This window comes from Salvelinus sp. IW2-2015, linkage group LG35 (assembly GCF_002910315.2).
Source record: "Salvelinus sp. IW2-2015 linkage group LG35, ASM291031v2, whole genome shotgun sequence".
NCBI classification, from domain to species: domain Eukaryota; kingdom Metazoa; phylum Chordata; class Actinopteri; order Salmoniformes; family Salmonidae; genus Salvelinus; species Salvelinus sp. IW2-2015.
Window position 1 is genome coordinate 11,306,141 of NC_036874.1, and position 24,033 is coordinate 11,330,173.

The 24,033-nt window shown below is 42.0% G+C and overlaps 1 protein-coding gene across 5 annotated transcripts; it reads left to right on the forward strand.

The window, feature by feature from the left end:
- The first annotated feature begins 13,812 nt into the window (after positions 1-13,812).
- LOC111958824 (uncharacterized) lies at positions 13,813-22,496 on the forward strand. Of its 5 annotated transcripts, XR_011474898.1 has the most exons (11): positions 13,813-13,962; positions 14,934-14,964; positions 15,107-15,690; positions 16,522-16,569; positions 17,056-17,325; positions 17,546-17,581; positions 17,688-17,744; positions 19,365-19,452; positions 19,688-19,709; positions 19,752-19,781; positions 22,403-22,496. XR_011474898.1 is itself a non-coding variant. In XM_070437503.1 (9 exons), the coding sequence occupies exons 3-8, from the start codon at positions 15,534-15,536 to the stop codon at positions 19,412-19,414; spliced, it is 618 nt and encodes a 205-aa protein (XP_070293604.1). In that variant the 5' UTR covers positions 13,814-13,962; positions 14,934-14,964; positions 15,107-15,533; the 3' UTR covers positions 19,415-19,452; positions 19,688-22,496. The 5 variants fall into 5 exon arrangements, 2 of the variants coding, with proteins under 2 accessions (XP_070293604.1, XP_070293605.1); XR_011474897.1 differs by having other exon boundaries at positions 19,752-22,496; XR_011474896.1 differs by having other exon boundaries at positions 13,814-13,962; positions 19,688-19,781.
- The last annotated feature ends 1,537 nt before the right edge of the window (positions 22,497-24,033 follow it).

Here is a 24,033-nt window from a genome sequence, read left to right on the forward strand (position 1 = left end):
CCTCTGCCCCACCCCTAAAGTATTAACGCCCCTTTATCTGGTGTCAAACTGTGATGAAACTGTGGGACAGCTTGTAAGAAAAGACATGTCCAAATAATTAACTAATTGCTCATACCTGCTCCTGCTTGCTAAACTCTGCCCGGGACTCTGAGAGCGCAGGCAGGTCTTGGCAGGTCTTGGCAGGGGAGCTAGTGCTTTGATGTATATTGGGTTTTGTAACCCTTGCAAGTATCCGCAGTTCAAGTTTTTTAGGGTGTCTGCGATGATACAGTTGGTGTGTTCCATAACCAGCCTTTCAAAGCACTTCATGATTAGATGCGAGGGCCACAGAGTGGTAATCATTGTGGCAAGAAGCCTTAGAGTTCTTGGGAACAGGAATGATGGCAGTCATTTTAAGATGTTGGGATTACAGACTGGGACAAGGAGAGGTTGAAAATGACCATGAATATGCCTTCCAGCTGGTCTGTGAATGCGCTGAGAACTCGCCCTGGAATACTCTCCGGCCCACGGCCTTGCCAGTGTTGATCTCATTAAAGACCTTAAATCACGTCGGCCTCGAAGCGCGAGATCACGAGATCGAGATCAGTCCTCTGGGTCGGTGGGGGCCCTCACGCACAGTACAGTGTTAATGTCTAAGCATGCATAAAATGCATTGAGTTTTTCTGGAAGAGAGGCATTGTTGGGTAGATCATAGCTGCGTCTTCCTTTGTAATCCGTAATGGACTGTAGCCCTTGCCACATGCGACGGGCGTCGGCGCCTGTGTAGTATGATTCCACCTTATTCCTATATTGTCCTTTTGCTCGTTTAATGACTCTGCTGAGGTCGTAGCGGGACTTCTTGTACTTGTTCCTATYCTCAGCTGTAGCCTTAGGGTTGTMTGTGATAKCCCTGTGTGCGGTAGCCCTGTCCTTTAGTTTAGCGCCAACCTCTGTGTTAATCCAGGGCTTTTGATTGGAGGAGCAGCGAACCTTTGCCGATGCATTCATTTATGAAGCCGGTGACAGAGGTGGTTAGCTTGTCAATGTTATCGGTGGAGTCTCAGAACATATTCCAATCAACGCTAGCAAAGCAGTCCATAATCTCTGTTTCTGATTACGATTTCTCAATGTCACGAGTCATGATCTGATTTGCCGATCTGAATGGCCAAAGGTCAGTGCTATCCAGAATCCTTGGAACGTCCCTACCCTAAACCCTAACCTAACTTTAACCCCTACCCTAATATTAACCATAACCCTTAATCTTTTTAAATGTTAAACTTCAATGGGGTCGGGATGTCCCAARGACATCTAGATAATTCTTTGAGCCTAATTCAGATAATGCATGTCATCACTAGATACCCAGCGCTTGCCCGCTCCATAGCAAGCTGCTCTATCCGTAGTAATTTAATGTTGAGCTAAATGTAAAAATCAGATTTCAAAGGTTTAAAAACCGGTTCAGAACTGTATTTTGCTGGTTATAATGGTTCTGTTCAGAATGAAATGATTGGGAAATCATTTTTCGTTCCAACCCCTGCATAAGACAGGTTACTTCAAGATTTTGGCAATAAAGCCCTTTATCTACTTTCCCAGATTCAGATGAACTGTGGATACATTTTTATAGAATGCTATAAGATACCATATACTTCCAGTCATTGTGCTGATGCTAGTTAGCACTGGCTCGCAAAACTACCTCTAAATTCATTCATACTGGATGCAGAGACATAACAATGGTATCATTGAGTTCATTTGACTCTGGGGAAGTAGATAAAAGGCCTTCATTGCCAAAATCCCATAGTATCCCTTTAACGCAAGATGGGTGGGCGTATAATGYGAATGTCTAGAAACCCAAAAGGTTGACCATTAGCATTTTAGCAACTACTTACTAGTTACTTTGCAACTATTTAGCATGTTAGCTAACCATTCCCCTAGCCCTTTACCTAACCCTAACCCCAAGCCTGGCTAATGTTAGCCACCTAGCTAATGTTAGCGTTACACGGAACCCAAACCGGCTGCGCGTGCGCTATCGTGCATACATTTATTTTGTCCCCCTACACCAAACGCCATCACGACACGCAGGTTAAAATATCACAACAAACTCTGAACCAATTACATTAATTTGGGGACAGGTTGAAAAGCATTAAACATGTATGACAATTTAGCTAGTTAGCTTGCACTTGCTAGCTAATTTGTCCTATTTAGCTAGCTTGCTGTTGCTAGCTAATTTGTCCTGGGATAAACATTGAGTTGTTATTTTACCTGAAATGCACAAGGTCCTCTACTCCAACAATTAATCCACACATAATCGGCCAACCGAATCGTTTCTCGTCATCTCTCCTCCCTCCAGGCTTTTTCATCTTTGAACTTATATGGTGATCGGCATCTGAACTTTCATAGTATTACCACGACGACCGGCAAAACAGTTCGTCTTTCAATCACCCACGTGGGTACAACCAATGAGGAGATGGCACGTGGGTACTTGCTTCTATAAACCAATGAGGTGATGGGAGAGGCAGGACTTTCAGCGCGATCTGCGTCAGAAATAGAAAGGAGTTCTATTTTAGCCCTTGGCGTCGCAGACGCTCATTGGCGCGCGCAATAATTGAATAACATGGATTTCTAAATTTATTTTGCGACGCTCGCGCACGCGACGTGTCCGGTCTGGTCAGCAGGTTAGCCACCTAACTAACGTTAGCCACAACAAATTTGAAATTTGTAACATTATTATATTTTTGAAATTTGTAACATATTGTACAAATTGCAATTCGTAACATGTCATACGAAATGTATGGACATTCACAAATGAATACATACCATACGAAACGTAACATATCATACTAATTGGAGTGTCCTGGATTTACGTTTAATCAATCAAATTGATTTATAAAGGCCTTTTTACTTCAGCAGTTGTCTCAAAGTGCTCATACAGAAACCCAGCCTAAAACCGAAAAAGAGCAAGCAATGTGCTAGGAAAAACTCCCTAGAAAGGCAGGAACCTAGGAAGAAACCTAGAGAGGAACCAGGCTCTGAGGGGTGGCCAGTCCTCTTCTGGCTGTGCCGGGTGAAGATTATAAGAGTACATGGCCATTAATGCCAGATCGTTTTTCAAGATGTTCAAATGTTCATAGATGACCAGCAGGTCCAAATCATAATCACAGTGGTTGTAGAGGGTGGAACAGGACAGCACCTCAGGAGTAAATGTCAGTTGGCTTTTCATAGTCGAGCATTCGGAGKWCAAGAGGTCAAGAGAGAGGTCGAGGGAAAGACACTCGAAACACCAGGTTCGGGACAAGGTAGCACGTTCAGTGAATAGGTCACGATTTCATAGCAGCAGACAGAACACCTGGATCAGCAGCACGACCAGGTGGACTGAGAAGGGAATAGCCATGAGTCGTCAGGCCCTTCGAGGCATGGTCCTAGGGCTCAGGTCCTACGGGAGGGGAGAATCACACCAGATAGTCCAGGTTGGATAGTGGGATTTCTAGGAGTGCTAGCCCTCTCTCCTGCTTCTGTAAACAGATCACGCTGCGCCTAACTTGTTCTTTGAAATGCAATATTAATTAGCTTGAAGCTGTATCAGTGTTTTTAGGCTAAACAGAGTGCGCTGCCAGTTTTAATGTGCTCCTCTATTAGATTTAATCAGGCTAAACCCGGTCATACAGTGGCAAGAAAAGGTATGTGAACCCTTTGTAATTATCTGGATTTCTGCATAAATTGGTCCAAAAATATCTGATCTTCATCTAAGTCACAACAACAGACAAACACAGTCTGCTTAAATTAATAACACACAAACAATTATACATTTTCATGTTTTTATTGAACACACCATGTAAACATTCACAGTGTAGGGTGGCAAAAGTATGTGAACCCTTGGATTTAATAACTGGTTGACACTCCTTTGACAGCAATATACTCAACCAAACTTTCTCTGTAGTTGCGGACCACTCATCTTTACAAAACTGTTTCAGTTCAGAGATATTGTTAGGATGTCTGGTGTGAACCGCTCTCGAGGTCATGCCACAGCATTTTAAATCGGGTTGAGGTCAGGACTCTGACCTGGCCACTCCAGAAGGAGTATTTTCTTCTGTTGAAGCCATTCTGTTGTTGATTTACTTCTGTGTTTTGGGTCGTTGTCCTGTTGCATCGCCTAACTTCTGTTTAGCTTCAATTGGCGGACAGGTAGCCTTACATTCTCCTTCAAAATGTCTTGATAAATTAATTCCCAAGTTTTTCCGTAGATGATAGCAAGCTGTCCAGGCCCTGAGGCAGCCCCAAACCATGATGCTCCCTCCACCATACTTTACAGTTGGGATGAAGTTTTGATGTTAATGTGCTGTGCCTTTTTTTCTCCACACAGTGTTAGGTGTTCCTTCCAAACAACTCAACTTTAATTTAATCTGTCCACAGAATATTTTGCCAGAAGCGCTGTGGAACATCCAGGTGCTCTTTTGCGAACTTCAGACGTGCAGCAATGTTTTTTTTCTGGACAACAGTGGCTTCTTCTGTGGTGTCCTCCCATGAACATCATTCTTGTTTAGTGTTTTACGTATCGTAGACTCGTCAACAGAGATGTTAGCATGTTCCAGAAATTTATGTAAGTCTTTAGCACTCTGCTCTTGCAGTCATTTTTGGCCACTCCTAGGGAGAGTAGCAACAGTGCTGAACTTTCTCCATTTATAGACAATTTGTCTTACCGTGGACTGATGAACATCAAGGCTTTTATAGATACTTTTGTGACCCTTTCCAGCTTTATGCAAGTCAACAATTCTTAATCTTAGGTCTTCTGAGATCTCTTTTTGTTCGAGGCATGGTTCACATCAGGCAATGCTTCTTATGAATAGCCAACTCAAATTTTGTGAGTGTTTTTTTATAGGGCAGGGCAGCTCTAACCAACATCTCCAATCTTGTCTCATTAATTGGACTCCAGGTTAGCTGACTCCAATTAACTTTTGGAGAAGTCATTAGCCTGGGGTTCACATACTTTTTCCAAACCTACACTGTGAATGTTTAAATGATGTATTCAATATAGAAAAGAAAAATACAAAAATATGGGTTCTATTAGTTTAAGCACACTGTGTGACTAAGATGAAGATCAGATCAAATGTTATGACTAATTTATGCAGAAATCCAGGTAATTCCAAAGGGTTCACATACTTTTTCTTGCAACTGTAGTTTGCTGCATTTGTCTTCCCAATCTGGTTTCCTGCATTCACAGTGATTAATTTGAAACCGAGTATAGCCTAGCTGTTGCTTCTGTCCAGTTTATTGTAGCTTATTCAGTGTACCGTAGATGTGCATCTACTGCAGGGCCCAAAGATGTTGCACACACCCAGACCCCATGAGGGAGGACGGCCACTCCTAGGGCCTTCCCTAGGGGCGGCAGGTAGCCTAGTTGTTAGAGCGTTGGGCCAGTAACCGAAAGATTGCTAGATTGAATCTTGAGCTGACAAGGTAGAAATCTGTCGTTCTGCCCCTGAACAAGGCAGTTACCCCACTGTTCCTAGGCTGTCATTGTAAATAAGAATTTGTTCTTAACATCTTTGGTCCACGCTGTCCTATGAATTGGTATTTTCTAATAAAGATCATTGTTTGTTATAACTGTGTTGAGTGTCCAAGCCTCGGACGCCTGAGCTACTCTGCTCAATCCAGTATTTGTCCCACCTCTCGAGTGGTCCGCAAGATTTATTACAACACAGAGAGAAAGTGTGCTAGGAGTCGAGCCATGGTATGGAAAGGACATGGATTCAAATGCGACATGATCAGCTGAATTTTTTTAGGGGACAAAAATGTCACATGATTTAGTTAGAGACCATCTAATGCTAGTGCTCTATAATACATACACTGCTGGGTTCTGTTCTTCACCAAATTAGGGGTATCTTTTGGTATCCTTCCATAASAATGTACATGACAACACTTTATGACTGGAATGAGCCTTTCTTGTTTTTTGCAGCCTAACTTGGGTAGCGAATACTATTTAGTGCCTTCAGAAAGTATACAGACCCCTTGACTCTTTCCAAATTTTGTTGTGTTACAGGCTGAATTGTAAAATACCWAAATTTAGATTTGTTTGTCACTGGTCTATACACAAAAACCCATAATGTCAAAGTGGAACTGTGTTTTCGATTTTTCTTTCTTCAAATTGATAAAAAGAAAAGAAAAGTATTTAACCCCTTTGTTATGGCAAGCCTAAATAAGTTCAGGATTAAAAATGTGCTTAACAAGTCACATAATAAGTTGTACTCTGTGCGTAATAATAGTGTTTTACATGATTTTTGAATGACACCTCATCTCTGTACCCCACACATACAATTATCTGTATGGTCTCTCATTCGGGCAGTGAATTTCAAACACAGATTCAACCACAAAGACCAGGGAGGGTTTCCAATGCTTCGCAAAGAAGGGCACCTATGTGTAAAAAATAAAATAAAAAAGCAGACATTGGATATACCTTTAAGCATGAAGTTATTAATTACACTTTGGATGGTGTATCAATACACCCAGTCACTACAAAGATACAGGCGTCCTTCCTAACTTGCCAGATAGGAAGGAAACCGCACAGGGATTTCACAATGAGGAAAATGGTGACTTTAAAACAGTTACAGAGTTTAATGGCTGTGATAGGAGAAAACTGAGGATGGATCAACAACATTGTAGTTACTCCACAATACTAACCTAATTGACAGAGTGAAAGCAGCCTGTACAATACAGATATTCCAAAACACGCATCCTGTTTGCAACAAGGCACTAAAGTAATACTGCAAAAAACAAATTGCAAAGCATTTAACTTTTTGTCCTGAATRCGTTATGTTTGGGGCAGATCGAAACTCTCAATATGTTCAAGCATATTGGTGACTTAGTCATGCTTTGTGTATGCTTGTAATCGTCAAGGACTGAGGAGTTTTTCAGGATAAAAAAGAAACGGAATAGAGCTAAGCACAGGTAAAACCCTAGAGGAAAACCTGGTTCAGTTTGCTTTCCACCAGACACTGTGAAATTAATTCACCTTTCAGCAGGCCAGGCACGACTCCAACACCATCATTAAGTTTGCCGATGACACAACATTGGTAGGCCTGATCACCGACAACGATGAGACCGCCTATAGGGAGGAGGTCAGAGACCTGGCCGTGTGGTGGTGCCAGGATAAYAACCTCAACGTGATCAAGACAAAGGAGATGATTGTGGGCTACAGGAAAAGGAGGACCGAGCACGCCCCCATTCTCATCGACAGGGCTGTAATGGCGCAGGTTTTGAGCTTCAAGATCCTTGGTGTCCACATCACCAACAAACTATCATGGTCCAAACACACCAAGACAGTCGTTAAGAGGGCACAACAAAGCCTATTTATATGGGTCCTCAGATCCTCAAAAAGTTATACAGCTGCACCATCGAGAGCATCCTGACTGGTTGCATCACTGCCTGGTATGGCAACTGCTTGGCCTCCGACCGCAAGGCAAATCAAATTTTATTGGTCACATACACATGGTTAGCAGATGTTAATGCGAGTGTAGCAAAATGCTTGTGATTCTAGTCCGACAGTGCAGTAATATAACAAAGTCACAACAACTACATTATACACACACACACAATGTAAGGGGATGGAATAAGAATATGTATGAATATGAGGATGCGCGATGGCCATGCGGCATAGGCAAGATGCAATAGATGGTATAAAATACAGTATATACACATATGAGATGAGTAATGTAGGATATGTAAACATTATTAAAGTGGCATTATTTAAAGTGACTAGTGATACCATTATTAAATCCATTCATTAAAGTCACCAGTGATTTGCGTCTGTATGTTGGCAGCAGTCTCTATGTTATTGATAGCTGTATAACAATCTGATGGGCTTGAGATGGAAGCTGTTCTTTAGTCTCTCGGTCCCAGCGTTGATGCACCTGTTCTGACCTCGCCTTCTGGATGATAGCGGGGTGAACAGGCAGTGGCTCGGGTGGTTGTTGTCCTTGATGATCTTTCTGGCCTTCCTGTGACATTGTYCCCGGTGATGCGTTGTGCAGATCGCAATACCCTCTGGAGAGCCTTGCGGTTGAGGGYGGTGCAGTTTCCGTACCAGGCGGTGATACAGCCCAACAGGATGCTCTCCATTGTGCATCTGTAAAGGTTTGTGAGGGTCTTAGGTGACAAGCCAAATTTCTTCAGCATCCTRGAGGTTGAAGAGGCGCTGTTACGCCTTCTTCACCACGCTGTCTGTGTGGGTGGACCATTTCAGTTTGTCCGTGATGTGTACGCCGAGGAACTTAAAACTTTCCCCCTTCTCAACTACTGTCCCGTCGATGTGGCTAAGGGGGTGCTCCCCCTGMWGTTTCCTGAAGTCCACAATCATCTCCTTTGTTTTGTTGACATTGAGTGAGAGGTTATTTTTCTGACACCACACGCCGAGGGCCCTCACCTCCTCCCTGTAGGCTGTCTCGTCGTTGTTGGTAATCAAGCCTACCACTGTAGTGTCGTCTGCAAACTTGATGATTGAGTTGGAGGTGTGCATGGCCACGCAGTCATGGGTGAACAGGGAGTACAGGAGAGGACTGATAACGCACCCTTGTGGGGCCCCAGATATGAGGATCGGCCCGTTGGCGGCCCGTTATGAAGTTCAGGACCCAGTTGCACAGCAAATTGGAGTGGATGTAGGGTAGGGTGGAGGTGATATGATCCTTGACTAGTCTCTCAAAGCACTTCATGATGACAGAAGTGAGTGCTACGGGGCGATAGTCATTTAGTTCAGTTACCTTTCTTGGGAACAGGAACAATGGGGCCATCTTGAAGCATGTGGGGACAGCAGACTGGGATAGGGATTGATTGAATATGTCCGTAAACACACCAGCCAGCTGGTCTGCGCATGCTCTTCAGACACGGCTAGGGATGCCATCTGGGACGGCAGCCTTGCGAGGGTTAACACGTTTAAAATGTTTTACTTACGTCGGCCACATTGAAGGAGAGCCCACAATCTTTGGTAGCGGGCCGTGTCGGTGGCACTGCATTGTCCTCAAAGCGCTCAAAGAAACTGTTTCATTTGTCTGGGAGCAAGACGTCGATGTCCGCAACGGGGCCGGTTTTCTTTTGTAATATGTGATTGTCTGTAGACCATGCCACATACGTGTTGTGTTTGAGCCGTTGAATTGCGACTCTACTTTGTCTCTATACTGACGCTTTGCTTGTTTGATTGCCTTGCGGAGGGAATAGCTACACTGTTCGTATTCGGTCATGTTTCCAGTTGCCTTGCCATGATTAAATGCGGTGGTTCGTGCTTTCAGTTTTTCTAGAATAATGCCATCAATCCACGGTTTCTGGTTAGGGAATGTTTTAATAGTCACAGTGGGTACAACAGCTCCAATGCACTTCCTAATAAACTCACTCACCGAGTCAGCGTATACGTCGATGTTATTGTCTGAGGCTACCCGGAACATATCCCAGTCCACATGATCGAAGCAATCTTGAAGCGTGGAATCCGATTGGTCAGACCAGCGTTGGACAGACCTAAGCACGGGCACGACCTGTTTTAGTTTCTGCCTATAGGAGGGGAGCAACAAGATAAAGTCATGGTCAGATTTGCCGAAGGGAGGGCGGGGGAGGGCCTTGTATGCATCGTGGAAGTTAGAGTAGCAGTGGTCCAATGTTTTGCTTGAGCGAACAATCAATGTGCTGATAGAATTTAGGTAACATTGTTCTCAAATTAGCTTTGTTAAAATCCCCAGCTACAATAAATACACCCTCAGGATATAAAGTTTCAAGTGTACATAGAGTCCAGTGAAGTTCTTTCAGGGCCGTCGAGGTATCTGCTTGGGGTGATATACACGGCTGTGACTACAGAGGGTAGTGTGTACATGGCTGTGACTACAGAGGGTAATGTGTACGGCCCAGTACATCACTGGGGCCAAGCTTCCTGCCATCCAGGACCTCTATACCAGGCGGTGTCAAAGGAAGGCCCAAAAAATTKTCAAATAGTTCAACCACCCTAGTCATGGACTGTTCTCTCTGCTACCGCATGGTAAGCGGTACTGGAGCGCCAAGTCTAGGTCCAAAAGACTTAACAGCTTCTACCCCCAAGCCATAAGACACATGAACAACTAATCAAATGGCTTCCCAGACTATTTGCATTTTCCCCCCTCTCTTTTATGCTGCTGCTACTCTCTGTTTATTATCTATGCATAGTCACTTTAACTATACCTACATATTACCTCAATTACCTCGACTAACCTGTGCCCCCGCACATTGACTCTGTACCAGTACCCCCTGTATATAGCCTCTCTACTGTTATTTTACTGCTGYTTTTTAATTATTTATTATTTTTAACTTCTCTTTTTTACTTAACACTTCTTTTTCTTAAAACGGCATTGTTGGTTAAGGGCTTGTAAGTAAGCATTTCACTGTAAGGTCTACTACACCTGTTGTATTCGGCACATGTGACAAATAACATTTGATTTGAACAACCTAAAACACAAGACCAAATCTACACTGGAGATGCTTACCAAGAAGACAGTGAATGCTCCTGAGTGGCTGAGTTACAGTTTTGACTGGCAGTCCTCAACTGGCAGCCTCATTAAATACTACCCGCAAAACACAGATCTCAAGAAGGTCAGCATCCCGGAGTCGCCTCTTCACTGTTGACATTGAGACTGGTGTTTTGCGGGTACTATTTAATGAAGCTGCCAGTTGAAGACTTGTGAGGCGCCTGTGTCTCAAACTAGACACTCTAATGTACTTGTCCTCCTGCTCAGTTGTGCACCGGGGCCTCCCACTCCTCTTTCTATTCTGGTTAGGGCCAGCTTGTGCTGTTCTGTGAAGGGAGTAGTACACAGCGTTGTACGAGATCTTCAGTTTCTTGGCAATTTCTCACATGGAATAACCTTCATTTCCCAGAACAAGAATAGACTGATGAGTTTCAGAAGAAAGTCCTTTGTTTCTGGCCATTTTGAGCCTGTAATCGAACCCACAAATGCTGATGCTCCAGATACTCAACTAGTCTAAAGAAGGCCAGTTTTATTGCTTCTTTAAATTATCACAAMATTTTTCAGCTGTGCTAACATAATTGCAAAAAGGTTTTCTAATGATTTATTAGCCTTTTAAAATGATAAACTTGGATTAGCTAACACAATGTGCCATTGGAACACAGGAGTGATGGTTGCTGATAATGGGCCTCTGTACACCTATGTAGATATTCCATTAAAAAAAWATATATATATTAAAAGAATCAGCCGTTTCCAGCTACAATAGTCATTTACAACATTAACTATGTCTACACTGTATTTCTGATCAATTTGATGTTATTTTAAATGGACAAAAACGTTGCTTTTCTTTCAAGAACAAGGGCATTTCTAAGTGACCCCAAACTTTGAACGGTAGTGTAGGTAAGTGGTTACAAAGGGCATCAGTGTCTTAACAGCGTGATTTGCCAAGGCAAGATACTCTGAGTGCAGCCCAATCCAGAAATCTGGCAGTGGCTTCTGATTAAATAAATTTTCACAGAACCGCTTGTTGCAATTTCGATGAGGCTCTCTTGTTCAGATATCGGTAAGTGGACTGGAGGCAGGGCATGAAAGGAATAACGAATCCAGTTGTTGGGGTCAACTGTTTCAGGAAAGTACCTGCGTAATTGTACACCCAACTCACTCAGGTGCTTCAATATGTCACATTTGACATTGTCCGTAAGCTTGAGTTCATTTGCACACAAAAAAACATATCATGATAGAAAGACCTGTGTGTTGTCCTTGTTAATGCAGACAGAGAATACTTCTTAAATCATAGCCTCAATTTTGTCCCGCACATTGAATATAGTTGCGGAGTCCCTGTAATCGTAGATTCAGATCATTCAGACGAGAAAAAAACCCCAGATAGGCCAGTCGTGTGAGAAACTTATCATGCAAGTGGTCAGACAAGTGAAAATTATGGTCAGTAAAGAAAACTTTAAGCTCGTCTCAATTAAAAAAAACGTGTCAATACTTTTCCCCTTGATAACCAGCACACTTCTTTCTGTATGTTGTAAAAGCGTTACATTGTCGCTGCCCATATCATTGCATAGTGCAGAAAATACACGAGAGTTCAGGGGCCTTGCTTTAACAAAGTTAACCATTTTCACTGTAGTGTCCATAACATCTTTCAAGCTGTCAGGCATTCTCTTGGCAGCAAGAGCCTCTGGGTGGATGCTGCAGTGTACCCAAGTGGCGTCGGGAGCAACTGCTTGCACGCGAGTTACCACTCCACTATGTCTCCTTGTCATGGCTTTTGTGCCAAAAGTACAGATACCAACACATACCACTAAAGTCCATTTGATGTCACAAAGCTGTACAGTACTTTAAAAAATATCCTCTCCTGTTGTCCTGGTTTCCAGTGGTTTGCAGAAGAGGATGTCTTCCTTAATTGACCCCCCATAAACGTAACGGACATATACCAGGAGCTGTGCCAGGCCCGCCACGTCTGTTGATTCATCCAGCTGTTAACGCATAGAATTCACTGGCTTGTATGCAAAACAGTAATTTTTTCAAAACATCTCCTGCCATGTCACTGATGCGTTGTGAAAGTGTTTGATGAAGGCATTGTCTGTATAGTTTTTTTGGCCTTTTCCCCCAGCATTGTCCCAGCCATATCTGCGGCAGCAGGAGCAATTAAGTCCTCCACAATAGTATGGGGCTTGCCTGTCCTAGTCACTTGGTAGCTCACCATATAAGAAGCTTCTAGCMCCTTCTTATTAAAAGGTATCTGTTGCTTTTATACATGTCTTACTACTCAAAAGTCATCTTAATTCTCGCTCAAACAACTCCTGTGGCTTATTTTTCAAATTGGCATGTTTTGTTTCTAAATGTCTGCGCAAGAGTGGAAGTTTCATCGAGTTGTGAGATAATACTTTTGTAAATATAACACACTGTGGCTGAGGAAAGGCACTACTCCCAATATAAGTGAACCCCAAATCAATGTAGTTCTCATCATATTTTTGCCTCTTTGATGGTCCAACGTCCCGGTCTGTTGTTCGGTGCTTTCCCATGTAAGGGGGCAGTAGCTCTTCGGCTGCATCAGATTCACAACTGTCAGTGTTCATGCTAGCTGGGCTAACAACAAATGTAGAATTACTGATGCTAGCATTGGATGTGCTCGTGGAAGCAGAACAACTTGTGTCATCGACAGGTGCAGGTGTAGTACTGCTGGTAGTAGCAGTACTACCAGTAGAGCTGGTATGTGTATCTATGGACGCGGGCCTTACTTAAAAAATATATATTATTCATTTTCAAACAAAACGGAATGAGCAGCAGCTACGTTTCCCTACATACGGACGGTTAGTGGAATTCCCGCGAGAGATTTACGGTTAATGTGATTGGATCAATTATTTGATAAGGCTACCTTTATTTCACATTGTGTTGTTATTATTTCGCTGAACACTAGATGGCTCATTTTATTTTTGGGTAGTGAAACGAGGCTACTCAGGCAAGAAAAAAAACACCCGTTGGAAAATATAAATGGACTGTTTGAAAATGTGATGTGAAATATGTTTAAATGTGAATCACGTTTTTATTTGGCGTACCCCCGACGGCATTGCGCGTACCCCAGTTTGGGAATACCTGACCTAGAACAATAAAGGGTCCTTCAACTTGTCCATGTAGAAGAACCCTTTATGGTTCCAGGTAGAACCTTATCACCCAACAAAGTTTAGAAGCCTTTATTCTAAGAGAATGAACCCTTGCACCTGTAGAAGAGCCCTTTAGAGCCGGTTTTCTATATGTAATACAGCTTTATTTTTAGGCTAATATGAATAGGCCTATTATGCCCATGCACATTTGAAGCACCAGGAGGAGATGTTTCTCAAATTTCAATTAAGTTCAATCACTCTTTATATAAGGATCATACCGGTACTATCCAGTTCAGCATGTGTATTTTCTTGAAAGTTTGTTAAAGCATACTGTGGGCGACATCTGACAACTGACACGTACTGGGCTCACTCAAACTTCGCGACAATGCATATTATTATCACAAAGTTGAGTAAGTCTACATTCAAATATATCATCTAACTTAACTTGTATGATTTTAATGTTCATTATTGTGCTCGGAATAGCCTATACGTTCCGGAGTTTAACTGTACCGGTTGGGCTGAGTAAGGCCTGCTAAGCTATTTCTGAACTTTGTAGACATATTGCGCGCAGAAGCCCGATAATTGTTCTCCGATAATACGGTCACGGAGGAAAGGTGAAAACTGTATGGGGTTAGTTTTCATAGTCTTTGATATGGCTTTGCATGATAAGCCAAGATCATAAAATAATACGTTTAAGGGTGTCTTTAATAAAACAATGTCTATGAACTTGGGTGACAGTCAGAATTGCAATGAATACTATTATGCTATTAAGCATAGCCTAAATGGAACATAACTTTTTTTATGTAGCCCGTGCAGAATAGCCTGTATTTCGTGGGGTAGTCCTAAATAAATGTTTGCCTGCCTTAAACTCGTAGTTTTAATACGACTTCAATTTTGCCAGGTGAGTCATCGACATCATTTATGATTATCACATTTTGGAAGATTAATGGTTAATTCAGCTTAATCGTTATCCTATTTAGTGTGTGTAATTGGTCAAATATAAGCTATTATAGTAGGACTTTTGTATTTATATTAGCCTGTGCTATTTCTCTTGACCTGTTCTTTTAGATATATTTTTTTTAGATAAGGCGCGTGTAACTCCAATAACGTGTGACATGCCATTTACAATTCCAATAGTTAGTAGCCTAGTAAAGAAAAAAGACCTGTCCTCAGACATCACAAGGTCCATAACGCAACTCATACTCTACAAAAACGTAGCGTTTTATTTTGCTTGGCGTTATTTTGCAGTAGATCATTAATGTGTAAGCATTTAACGGCTGATGAATTTAACTAGGCCTACATCATATTCTCCAGGCCCCTATTTACGTTTTCCCAACGTCACGATAATGATTCACAATTACTATTTTTATTTACCCCACAGGTAGATCATTGCAGCATGCTCAGGAAAGTGGGTAAGACTACAAATAACTCGTCTGTGTGCACACACACGTTTGCTTATATCATGGATTGGCATTGACCATGGCAGGTTAACCCAGATGATAAATTGATTCAATGTCTTTGTATTGATTCAATGTCTTTGTGCTGGCTTCTCAGCAGATATGCAGCACAGCATCTGGACTGATCATTACCCTGAGAAAACACCACATCAAGCTGAGAGTGACAGTTTTGTAAGGCCCATCCCTAGCAAAACAGAGAGAATAAAAGGACTCAACAGCTACAGGACACCAGGAGTGCCTGTTACTTGTGCTAATCTACCTGTGCAAGTGTCTGAAAGCCCTAAGGATCCTTGAGTTATCTCTGGTCGTGTTAAGAAAAATGGTCAAGTGGATGATTTCTACACTCATGGGACTGACCAGAGATCTACCCGCCCAGGATGTGTCTCTACAGTGGTGAAGAAAATGTATGAGTCTTCAGGGGATCACCAATCCAAAATGGCGGTGTAACAGGGTACAAGAGAGAGGCAAAATGGAACATTGCTACCTACAGAAGAGATGAAGAGGCCCCAAATCTTAAATTAACCATGGCTCAAAGTCAGGAGTCGAAAGGCCTCCCACTTCCTGTCACCCAGCGACTTCCTGTTACCCAGTGTGTGAGTGAACTTGCAGCTCCTCGTCAACAAATGAAAATGACCTTTGACAGAAGAAGAGGGGCTGGGATGGAGCATGTGAAATATACTGGTATTTATTTTTCCTTTCACTTGAATTGTTACGTGTTTGCAGTAGCGGTGCGTGGGTAAAAATCACTGGGGAATCCAAGCCATGTGTTGTGATACTTGTGTTTTTTACTCTATAACCTGTTAGTTCATATGCCTTGCATATGCCTTGCGACCATGATATATAGGCCTAAGGCCGAGACAATAAGAAGACAGTGGCAGAATTTTTTTTAAACACCTTTGTTTCATCACAAAACCAGAGAGCAACCTCTGTCCAGTGAAGTCCACAAAGCAAGCATATTGCATTTAACAAACAGTTACATGATCTACAGCATGGTCAAGCAAGTTAATGTTTCCGAAATTGTCTGACCACTAAACAACTATTGATTTAGAACCACGGAAAGTTACCGCAAGTCGCGAAGAAAACAGGAGCTGCCTCCACTCTTCCAGCACCATTTCAACTTCAACCTCATCAAATCACCTATGCTTAGTCTAATACAGTGACAACTAAAAGTTATCAAAAACAATTTAGTCCAATTAACGTAAGCTAAATATCATGTGGCTGTCAATGGTTTGGACTTCTGTGTGCTCGTGCAAGTAGAAAAAGACATGTTGACTCACCCTACTTGTAGAGAAACACCAATGTCATCCTCCTCTCTTTCACGTTGATGAAACAGTCTATCACTCTGTCAAACAGTACACTGTGTTTGCAGTACTTCTGATACTTTTTTAATTCATTCATGTTCTATTCCAGCTTGTGTTGGAATCAATAACGTTGAACAAAATAGGTGCTTTTGGTGATTGTTACAACAATGAAAACAAACAAAAAAATAACCATAATGTCCTGTGTTTCCAGTGTTTCTTCAGGTCTTAATCGTCACTGCACTAATTCAAGACTCTGATGGTGAGCTCTGCCTTTTTATCCGTTTGCTCTTTAAATGTTTAGAGATTATTTTTGCAGTGAAAAGCTCTATACATTCTGATGTGTGTTTAGATTGATAGAGCAGCCAGTCATGTAATGAGCTCAACTTGACTGACACACATGCAGGAAGTAGAACACTCTCTCAGGAAAACTYCTGTAAGTGAGGATGTGTGATCAGTTTATACTAGTAGAGGCATTGTCTCACTTCCTCTGTTTCACCCTCTCCCTATGTCTCTTTCCCACCCTGTATGAGATATGTACTGCTTTAAACAACTAAGCAACCACAGATTTTTAGTTGTGTGGCATTTTACTATTATTTTCAAATCCATCAATAAAAATGTCATGGAGATTTTAAAGTTAAATCCATCTATATGATCAACCTTCTGAGGAAAATKTTATATTCCAAATGTGTTCATTTTAATGTTCCTACTTTGTGTTCATCCATGCCTCCTTTTCGTGTTATCTCAGGAAGCTGTTCAGCCTGCAATGACGACAGATGTGCAAAAGTGCAGACAATATATGGATCGAATGACACCATAGTGTATCAGAGAAGTAACCCCATGGAAAACCTCACAAGTTGTTCCACCACCTCTGCACCACCTCCTCAGAGTCGGAGGTGTGTTTTGTGTCTTCCTGATATCGGAGATATAATCCTCTTTTGCTCAGACAGCTGGGAAGCAGCTGGGCTGCTCGACTGGGAGGTTGATGGCGTCCGATTGAAAAACATCTTTATGGTTGGTAAGTATAACATATGGCTAAAATAGGACTCAATAGTGAATTAAAGCAATGTGACAAAACAGATTTTGATAACATTACTATTCAACTGTCAGGATGGGAAATGTATCTTCAGTTGCATATTGTCTTGTTTTTTTTTATGTGATTTGTTATTCTATAAATAAGTAATTTAAATACCCTTCCCTCAATTGATGTTTATAATCATTAACTGTTTTAATGACAGACTGCCCAGCGATGAAGACTGTTGATCGTGTAACAGGTAAACATCTGTTAAAACATTGATGTTAGAAAATAGAAAGTGATATATTCACCTATAAAGATCAATACCATATTTCTAAATCAAATATGATTTTGTATCCCCTAAGACCTTATCCCTGGTGAGATTTCTGGTACCCTCAACCCTGGTAGGATTGCCGGTATTGGTATGTATCTATGTACCAGTAGTGTTTTAAAAATATATATTTTTGGTGTTTTGTGTAACTTGAATAAACACAAATTACCTATATTTTTTGATACTAGAGTTGGGAATGTCAAGACCAAAATATATTTTGTAGTTTTTTAAAAGTATGAAAATAAAGTCAGCAAAAAAAGAACCTTCCTCTCACTGTCAACTGCGTTTATTTATGTGTAAATATTTGTATGAACATAACAAGATTCAACAACTGAGACAAACTGAACAAGTTCCACAGACATGTGACTAACCGAAATGGAATAATGTGTCCCTGAACAAAGGGGAGGGGGGGGGGTCAAAATCAAAAGTACAAGTCAGTATTTGGTGTGGCCACCCACTGAATTAAGTACTGCAGTGCGTCTCTTCTCGTGGACTGCACCAGATTTGCCAGTTCTTGCTGTTAGATGTTACCCCACTCTTCCCAAGGCAACCTGCAAGTTCCCAGACATTTCTGGGGGAATGGCCCTAGCCCTCACCCTCCGATCCAGACGTGCTCAATGGGATTGAGATCCGGGCTCTTCGCTGGCCATGACAGAACACTGACATTCCTGTCTTGCAGGAAATCACGCACAGAACGAGCAGTATGGCATTGTCATGCTGGAGGGTCATGTCAGGATGAGACTGCAGGAAGGGTACCACATGAGGGAGGAGGATGTCTTCCCTGTAACGCACAGCGTTGAGATTGCCTGCAATGACAACAAGCGCAGTCCGATGATGCTGTGACACGCCACCCCAAACCATGCCGGACCCTCCACCTCCAAATCGATCCCGCTTCAGAGTACAGGCCTCGGTGTAATGCTCATTCCTTTGACGATAAACGCGAATCCGCCATCACCCCTGGTGAGACAAAACTGTGACTCGTCAGTGAAGAGCACATTTTGCCAGTACTGTCTGGTCCAGCAACGGTGGGTTTGTGCCCATAGGTGAGCAACGTTGTTGTCGGTGATGTCTAGTGAGGACCTGCCTTACAACAAGCCCTCAGTCCAGCTTCTCTCAGCTTATTGCGGACAGTCTGAGCACTGATGGAGGGATTGTGCGTTCCTGGTGTAACTCAGGCAGTTGTTGCCGCAATCCTGTACCTGTCCCGCAGGTGTGATGTTCGGATGTACCGATCATGGTGCAGGTGTTGTTACACGTGGTCTGCCACTGCGAGGACGATCAGCTGTCCATCCTGTCTCCCTGAAGTGCTGTCTTTGGCGTCTCACAGTACAGACATTCGCAATTTATTGCCCTGGCCACATCTGCAGTCCTCATGCCTCCTTGCAGCATGCCTAAGGCACGTTCACGCAGATGAGCAGGGACCCTGGGCATCTTTCTTTTGGTGTTTTTCCAGAGTCAGCAGAAAGGCCTCTTCAGTGTCCWAATTTTTCATAACTGTGACCTTAATTGCCTACAGTCTGTAAGCTGTTAGTGTCTTAATGTCCGTTCCACAGGTGCATGTTCATTAATTGTTTATGGTTCATTGAACAAGCATGGGAAACAGTGTTTAAACCCCTTACAATGAAGATCTGTGAAGTTATTTAGATTTTTACAAATTATCTTTGAAAGACAGGGTCGTTTCTTTTTTTGCTAAGTTTATGTTTATCCATAGGGGTTTTCTGTGCTGGGATTGGCCTCGTGTCAGTGTTGTACACAATTTAAGTGTGTACAATCTGTTTCTGTTATCGCAAGATTGAACGGTATGTACACAATTTAAGATTAATAGTTTAAGGGTCCTCTTATCCAGATTTTATGACCTCTTTAAAATATCAAGTTATAATTAGGAAGGCTATGCTCTATTTTATATCATAATCTAACCACAACATTCTATACAATAAAATGCTAATGTATTTATTAAAACGGCTACAACTAATAAAATTGCTAAACTTTTATGGCTCAATGTTATTTTCTCTCTCCCCTTTTGTGTTTTTACAGAGATCGTCAAGAGAGGAGATAGGTTTGGTCCAATTTGTCCCCCACCCCACCCCTCAGGTGATAGGTTTGGTCMAATTTGTCCCCCACCCCTCAGGTGATGGTTAAGACAGCTATTGCTTGAACAATCTTTCTCCTATTTTTAATACTAAGGCATGATTTATTTCGATATAAAAAAAACTATCTTGATCTTAGCTTCTTAGTCAGATTTTTTATATGCGTTACGAAGGACAACTTGTCATCAATCCAGACACCCAGGTACTTATGTTGAAAATCAAGCTCAATTTGTGCTCCATTTATAGCGCACATATGCAGGTCCTCAGGGTCAACATTTCGTGACCTAGAGAACTGGATGAGCTTGGTTTTAACACTAATTTAAGATCTGTAAGTGATTTCTGAAATGAATCAAAGTCATGTTGAAGTTCACGAATGACCTGCTGCACTGAGGTGGCACAGGAATACAAAACTGTGTCATCTGCATAGAGATGAATGCTAAGAGAATTAACAGTGTTTCCTATTCATTAATATACAAAGTGAACAATAATGGACCCAAAATCAAGCCCTGAGGAACCACGTTTTTGAATCAAGAAATTCTCATTTAACCCCATCTATGAAGATGGCCTGAGTTTTGTCGCTAAGATAATCCTGAAACCATAAACAGGCTCTATATCCCAGGCCTACTCTTGGTCATTTCTTCAGCAAAACAGAATGATCAACAGTGTTGAACGCCTTTGACAGATCAATAAACAAGGCAGCACAGCTCTTTTTATCATCCAAGGCATTGACAAGATCATTAACAACTAGCGTGGTTGCTGTGGTAGTACTATGCCCAGGCCTAAACCCGGATTGGTTTATATTAAGAAAACAATTATCAGATAAAAAGAAACGAAGTTGTACATGAACCAAGGATTCAAGAATTTTAGCTAAACAATGAGTCTTGAAATGGGGCGATAGTTGTCAAGATATTTTGCATCCCCACCCTTATGAAGTGGCAGATTTCCAAGCTTTTGGAATACTTCCTGATAACAATGTTAAATAAAAAATGTGGTTTACTGAGCCAGCAATAAGGGGTGCTGCACACTTAAGCAGACCAGGATCCAAATGATCAGCCCCTGTGGCTTTTTTTTTGGTCTAATGTTAACAAAGCATCCAGGACTTCTTTATCATTGAATTTCCCGAAAAGAAAACTCCTGACCAGCATGTTCAGTATCATTCAATAGATTTTCACCATCTACATCCAAACTACTCTTTTCAAGAGCTGCCTTTGAAATACATTCAAATATAAAGCCTGCAGAGATAAAATTGTGATTAAATCCATTAATGATATCAATTTTGTCAGTAAAAGGGCCAGATTATAAATGAATTTATTGGGGAGAGAAGAGGAGATRCAACCCTTCAGTGAATTAACAGCTTTCCAAAATGTAGCTTGGTTCCCTGTACATTCAGATAGTGTATTAACATAATAATCAGATGTTGCTTTTTTTTTTTAACTAGTTTTACACACAGACTTCTCAACTGCCTAAACGACTGCCAGTCCGGGCCCGAGTCTGTGAATCTAGCTTTGGCCCAGGCAGCATCTGTTTTATATGACTTAAGATAGCTCTGGACTGAACCAAGGGCAAGATCGATTTTGTATTCACATTTTTTAAAGGGAGCATGTTTAACTACAATACAATTGAAAACATTTGAGAAGTGGTTCAGAGACAACTCTGGGTCAGGTATAGATGCAATACAATCAAAGTCACCTAAATAAAAGGTTAAAAAAAAAAAAGGCCTGTTCATTGAAATGTTAAAAATGTATCTTGTTGATAAAATGAGGTTTGGATCGAAGCATCCGTATATCCCTGACACATGCAATGGGACAGTGGTCACTAATATCCAAAGCAAATACCCCACTCCAAGCATATTTCTCTGGAGTATTTGTAAATATGAGGTTAAAGTCAACTTCGTAGGGTCCTTTAAGTTTGGACGTGTGGGCTTTGTAATCAGCTGGGTCAAATTTAGATTAGCACAAAAATCATTTAGACAATCAGCATCCTGCATTCCCCATGCAATATTAAAATCTCTGGCAATCAACACCTCTGGGGTAATGGAAATGGCAATTAAATCAGTGAGTTCGTTTAGTACACACTTCTTGGCAGAAGGTGGACGATAGATTCCTGTACCTGTTATTCTTGAGTTTGAACACAACTGAAGACTTAAAGCCAACAATTCAAATAGTTTAGGACTGGAAGTAGCCTTTAACAGAGAAAGAAAGATTCTTTGTGTAAATAGCAACACCGCCACTTTTGCCTTTCCTATCAGCCATGAACAYATTGTAACCATCCATAGCAACATCAGAGTCCAGGGTTTTACCAGTTAACCAAGTCTCAGATACAATAAAAACATCAAGGTCTGCCTGTGAGGCCCAGATCTTGACATGATCAATTTTAGGTAATAAACTACCAATATTAACATGTAAAAATGTCAAACCTTTTCTGCATTAAAAATCATACGGAGTTTCAAAACTTTGAGATTTCAGAACAAGAGGATACTCAAAGATTGGATTATACCTATTAGGAAAACAAAGCAGCAATAACAATGACATTTCTCCAGTTAGCACCATTTGGCATGTCACCACTTTCAGATACAACATGTGGAACTCTCACAGTGACCAATGAGGAGATGGTAAACACTGACTTACATGTAAGCGCTAATATTGTCCTCATATCTATTTAGTTGACCAACAACCTTCCCAATGTTTAATGACAACAGCCGGGAGCCATTTTCACCCAGGTGAATTCCGTCTTCCACAATAAATCTATCAAAGCTGTCCTTTGTGTTCAGTCTCTGCTTCACACTGCACGCTCAACCCAGATCCAAAATAACCTGTTGCTTTACACCCTGAGACATACATGTATACTGACATTCATTTGGTGAGGTGCTTCCTAACCCCAACTATGTATCCTATATTAAGGTTTTTAATTGATTTACTATTGAATCAAATCTGACAAATGTGAAACAAATTATTGGGCTGCCAATATTTTGTCACCATSTATGTAGCCAGGCCTAGTGAGAAAACTTCATAGTTAGGAGACAATTATTCTGGTTTCAATGTTATGCACCTGGATTACATTATTATTATGTTCATTGCATTGAAAGGGATCTCTTATCTTTCATATCTGATAGTGATGTGAAAAATCTGAACCAGCTAAAATAAAAGGTACTTTATGGGTAAGCATCTGTATGAAAGGGATTGAGGAATCCCAATTAAAACAACTGAAGTAAAGCCAGATTCAGGTTGGATATTCGCCTGTAGTTTTCCTTACGTCCACCAACAGCAGTTAGGGACTGTCAACATAGTGACAAATCTAATTGATCAAATKTCAATAGCTCTTTAACCATTACTCCTAAAACTTTCAAAACTGGTTGTAGCTAACCCAAATGGCATAGACACACATTGCACACACYTTTTTGTCGATTTACATCTTGCACTATTTTAAATKATTTAAAATAGCTCCTTGGTCATGTGACCTACTGACTTCAAACAAGGTTCAGAATGTACACTCAGTAGGCCTACACATTGCACACCCTTCAGTTTGTCCATTTTCATCTCACACGATTTTACATACATTTTTCTAACTTCATAATTTCAATAGCTCCTTGGTCATGTGACCTACTGACCTCAAACTACTTTTAGAATGTACACGGACTGGCAGAGACGGGTGCCACAACGCATCCAGTGCAGTAATGCGACCGATCCCGGAGAAGCTGGCGGGAGCCCCGGGGAGAGTTCTCTTTTCTTTGTGAAGGGCAGGGCGCCCTGGAATTGGTTTGCCCCGAGAGAGGGGTCCAAGCACTGGAAAGCCTTGCGGTTTCGGCTGCGTCCRGTGAGCTCTCCCTGGCCCTTGAAAATCTGGGGGAGAGGGTGTAAATCTCACACCGGGMCGTACCCATATTCACAGCAGGTCTCCAAGGTGAACAGCCTCTGGCATGTTATAACAATGTAGGTAAGGRAAGTTGGCAAAAAAGATCCGGGATAAGGATTGGCTCTAAGGGATGGGTCGGTCGGACTGGGGTGCGAAGCAGGGCTGGGCTCGAGCTGCGGCTGGGGGAGCAGTCGCTCTGTTGCCCTCCTCTCGTCACTATTGGAAGTTCGTTGTGCGGCCCATCTTGCGGTCTCTCGTGCGTGGTCTCGCAAGGGGCTGCGTGCGGGGGTTCGTCGGGGTGGTGTCCGTCGGAGGGCCGAAGGCGGACCTTTGGGGAGTTGGGTCCAGCAGTTGGTGGCGGCAACTCTGGACGCGCGCCGGGCCCTTCTCGTGGATCTCCTCAGCTACAGCGCTCACCGGCCCCACACATTGTAGGTGGGG

What these genes read in the sequence shown, in the direction of transcription:
- LOC111958824 (XM_070437503.1), top strand. Translation starts at nt 15,534, where the DNA reads ATGGCTCAAAGTCAGGAGTCGAAAGGCCTCCCACTTCCTGTCACCCAG. An exon ending in GGAGCATGTGAAATATACTG is followed by an intron (nt 15,691 to 16,521) that starts GTATTTATTTTT and finishes CTGTGTTTCCAG; the next exon opens with TGTTTCTTCAGGTCTTAATC. An exon ending in TGGTAGGATTGCCGGTATTG is followed by an intron (nt 17,745 to 19,364) that starts GTATGTATCTAT and finishes GTTTATCCATAG; the next exon opens with GGGTTTTCTGTGCTGGGATT.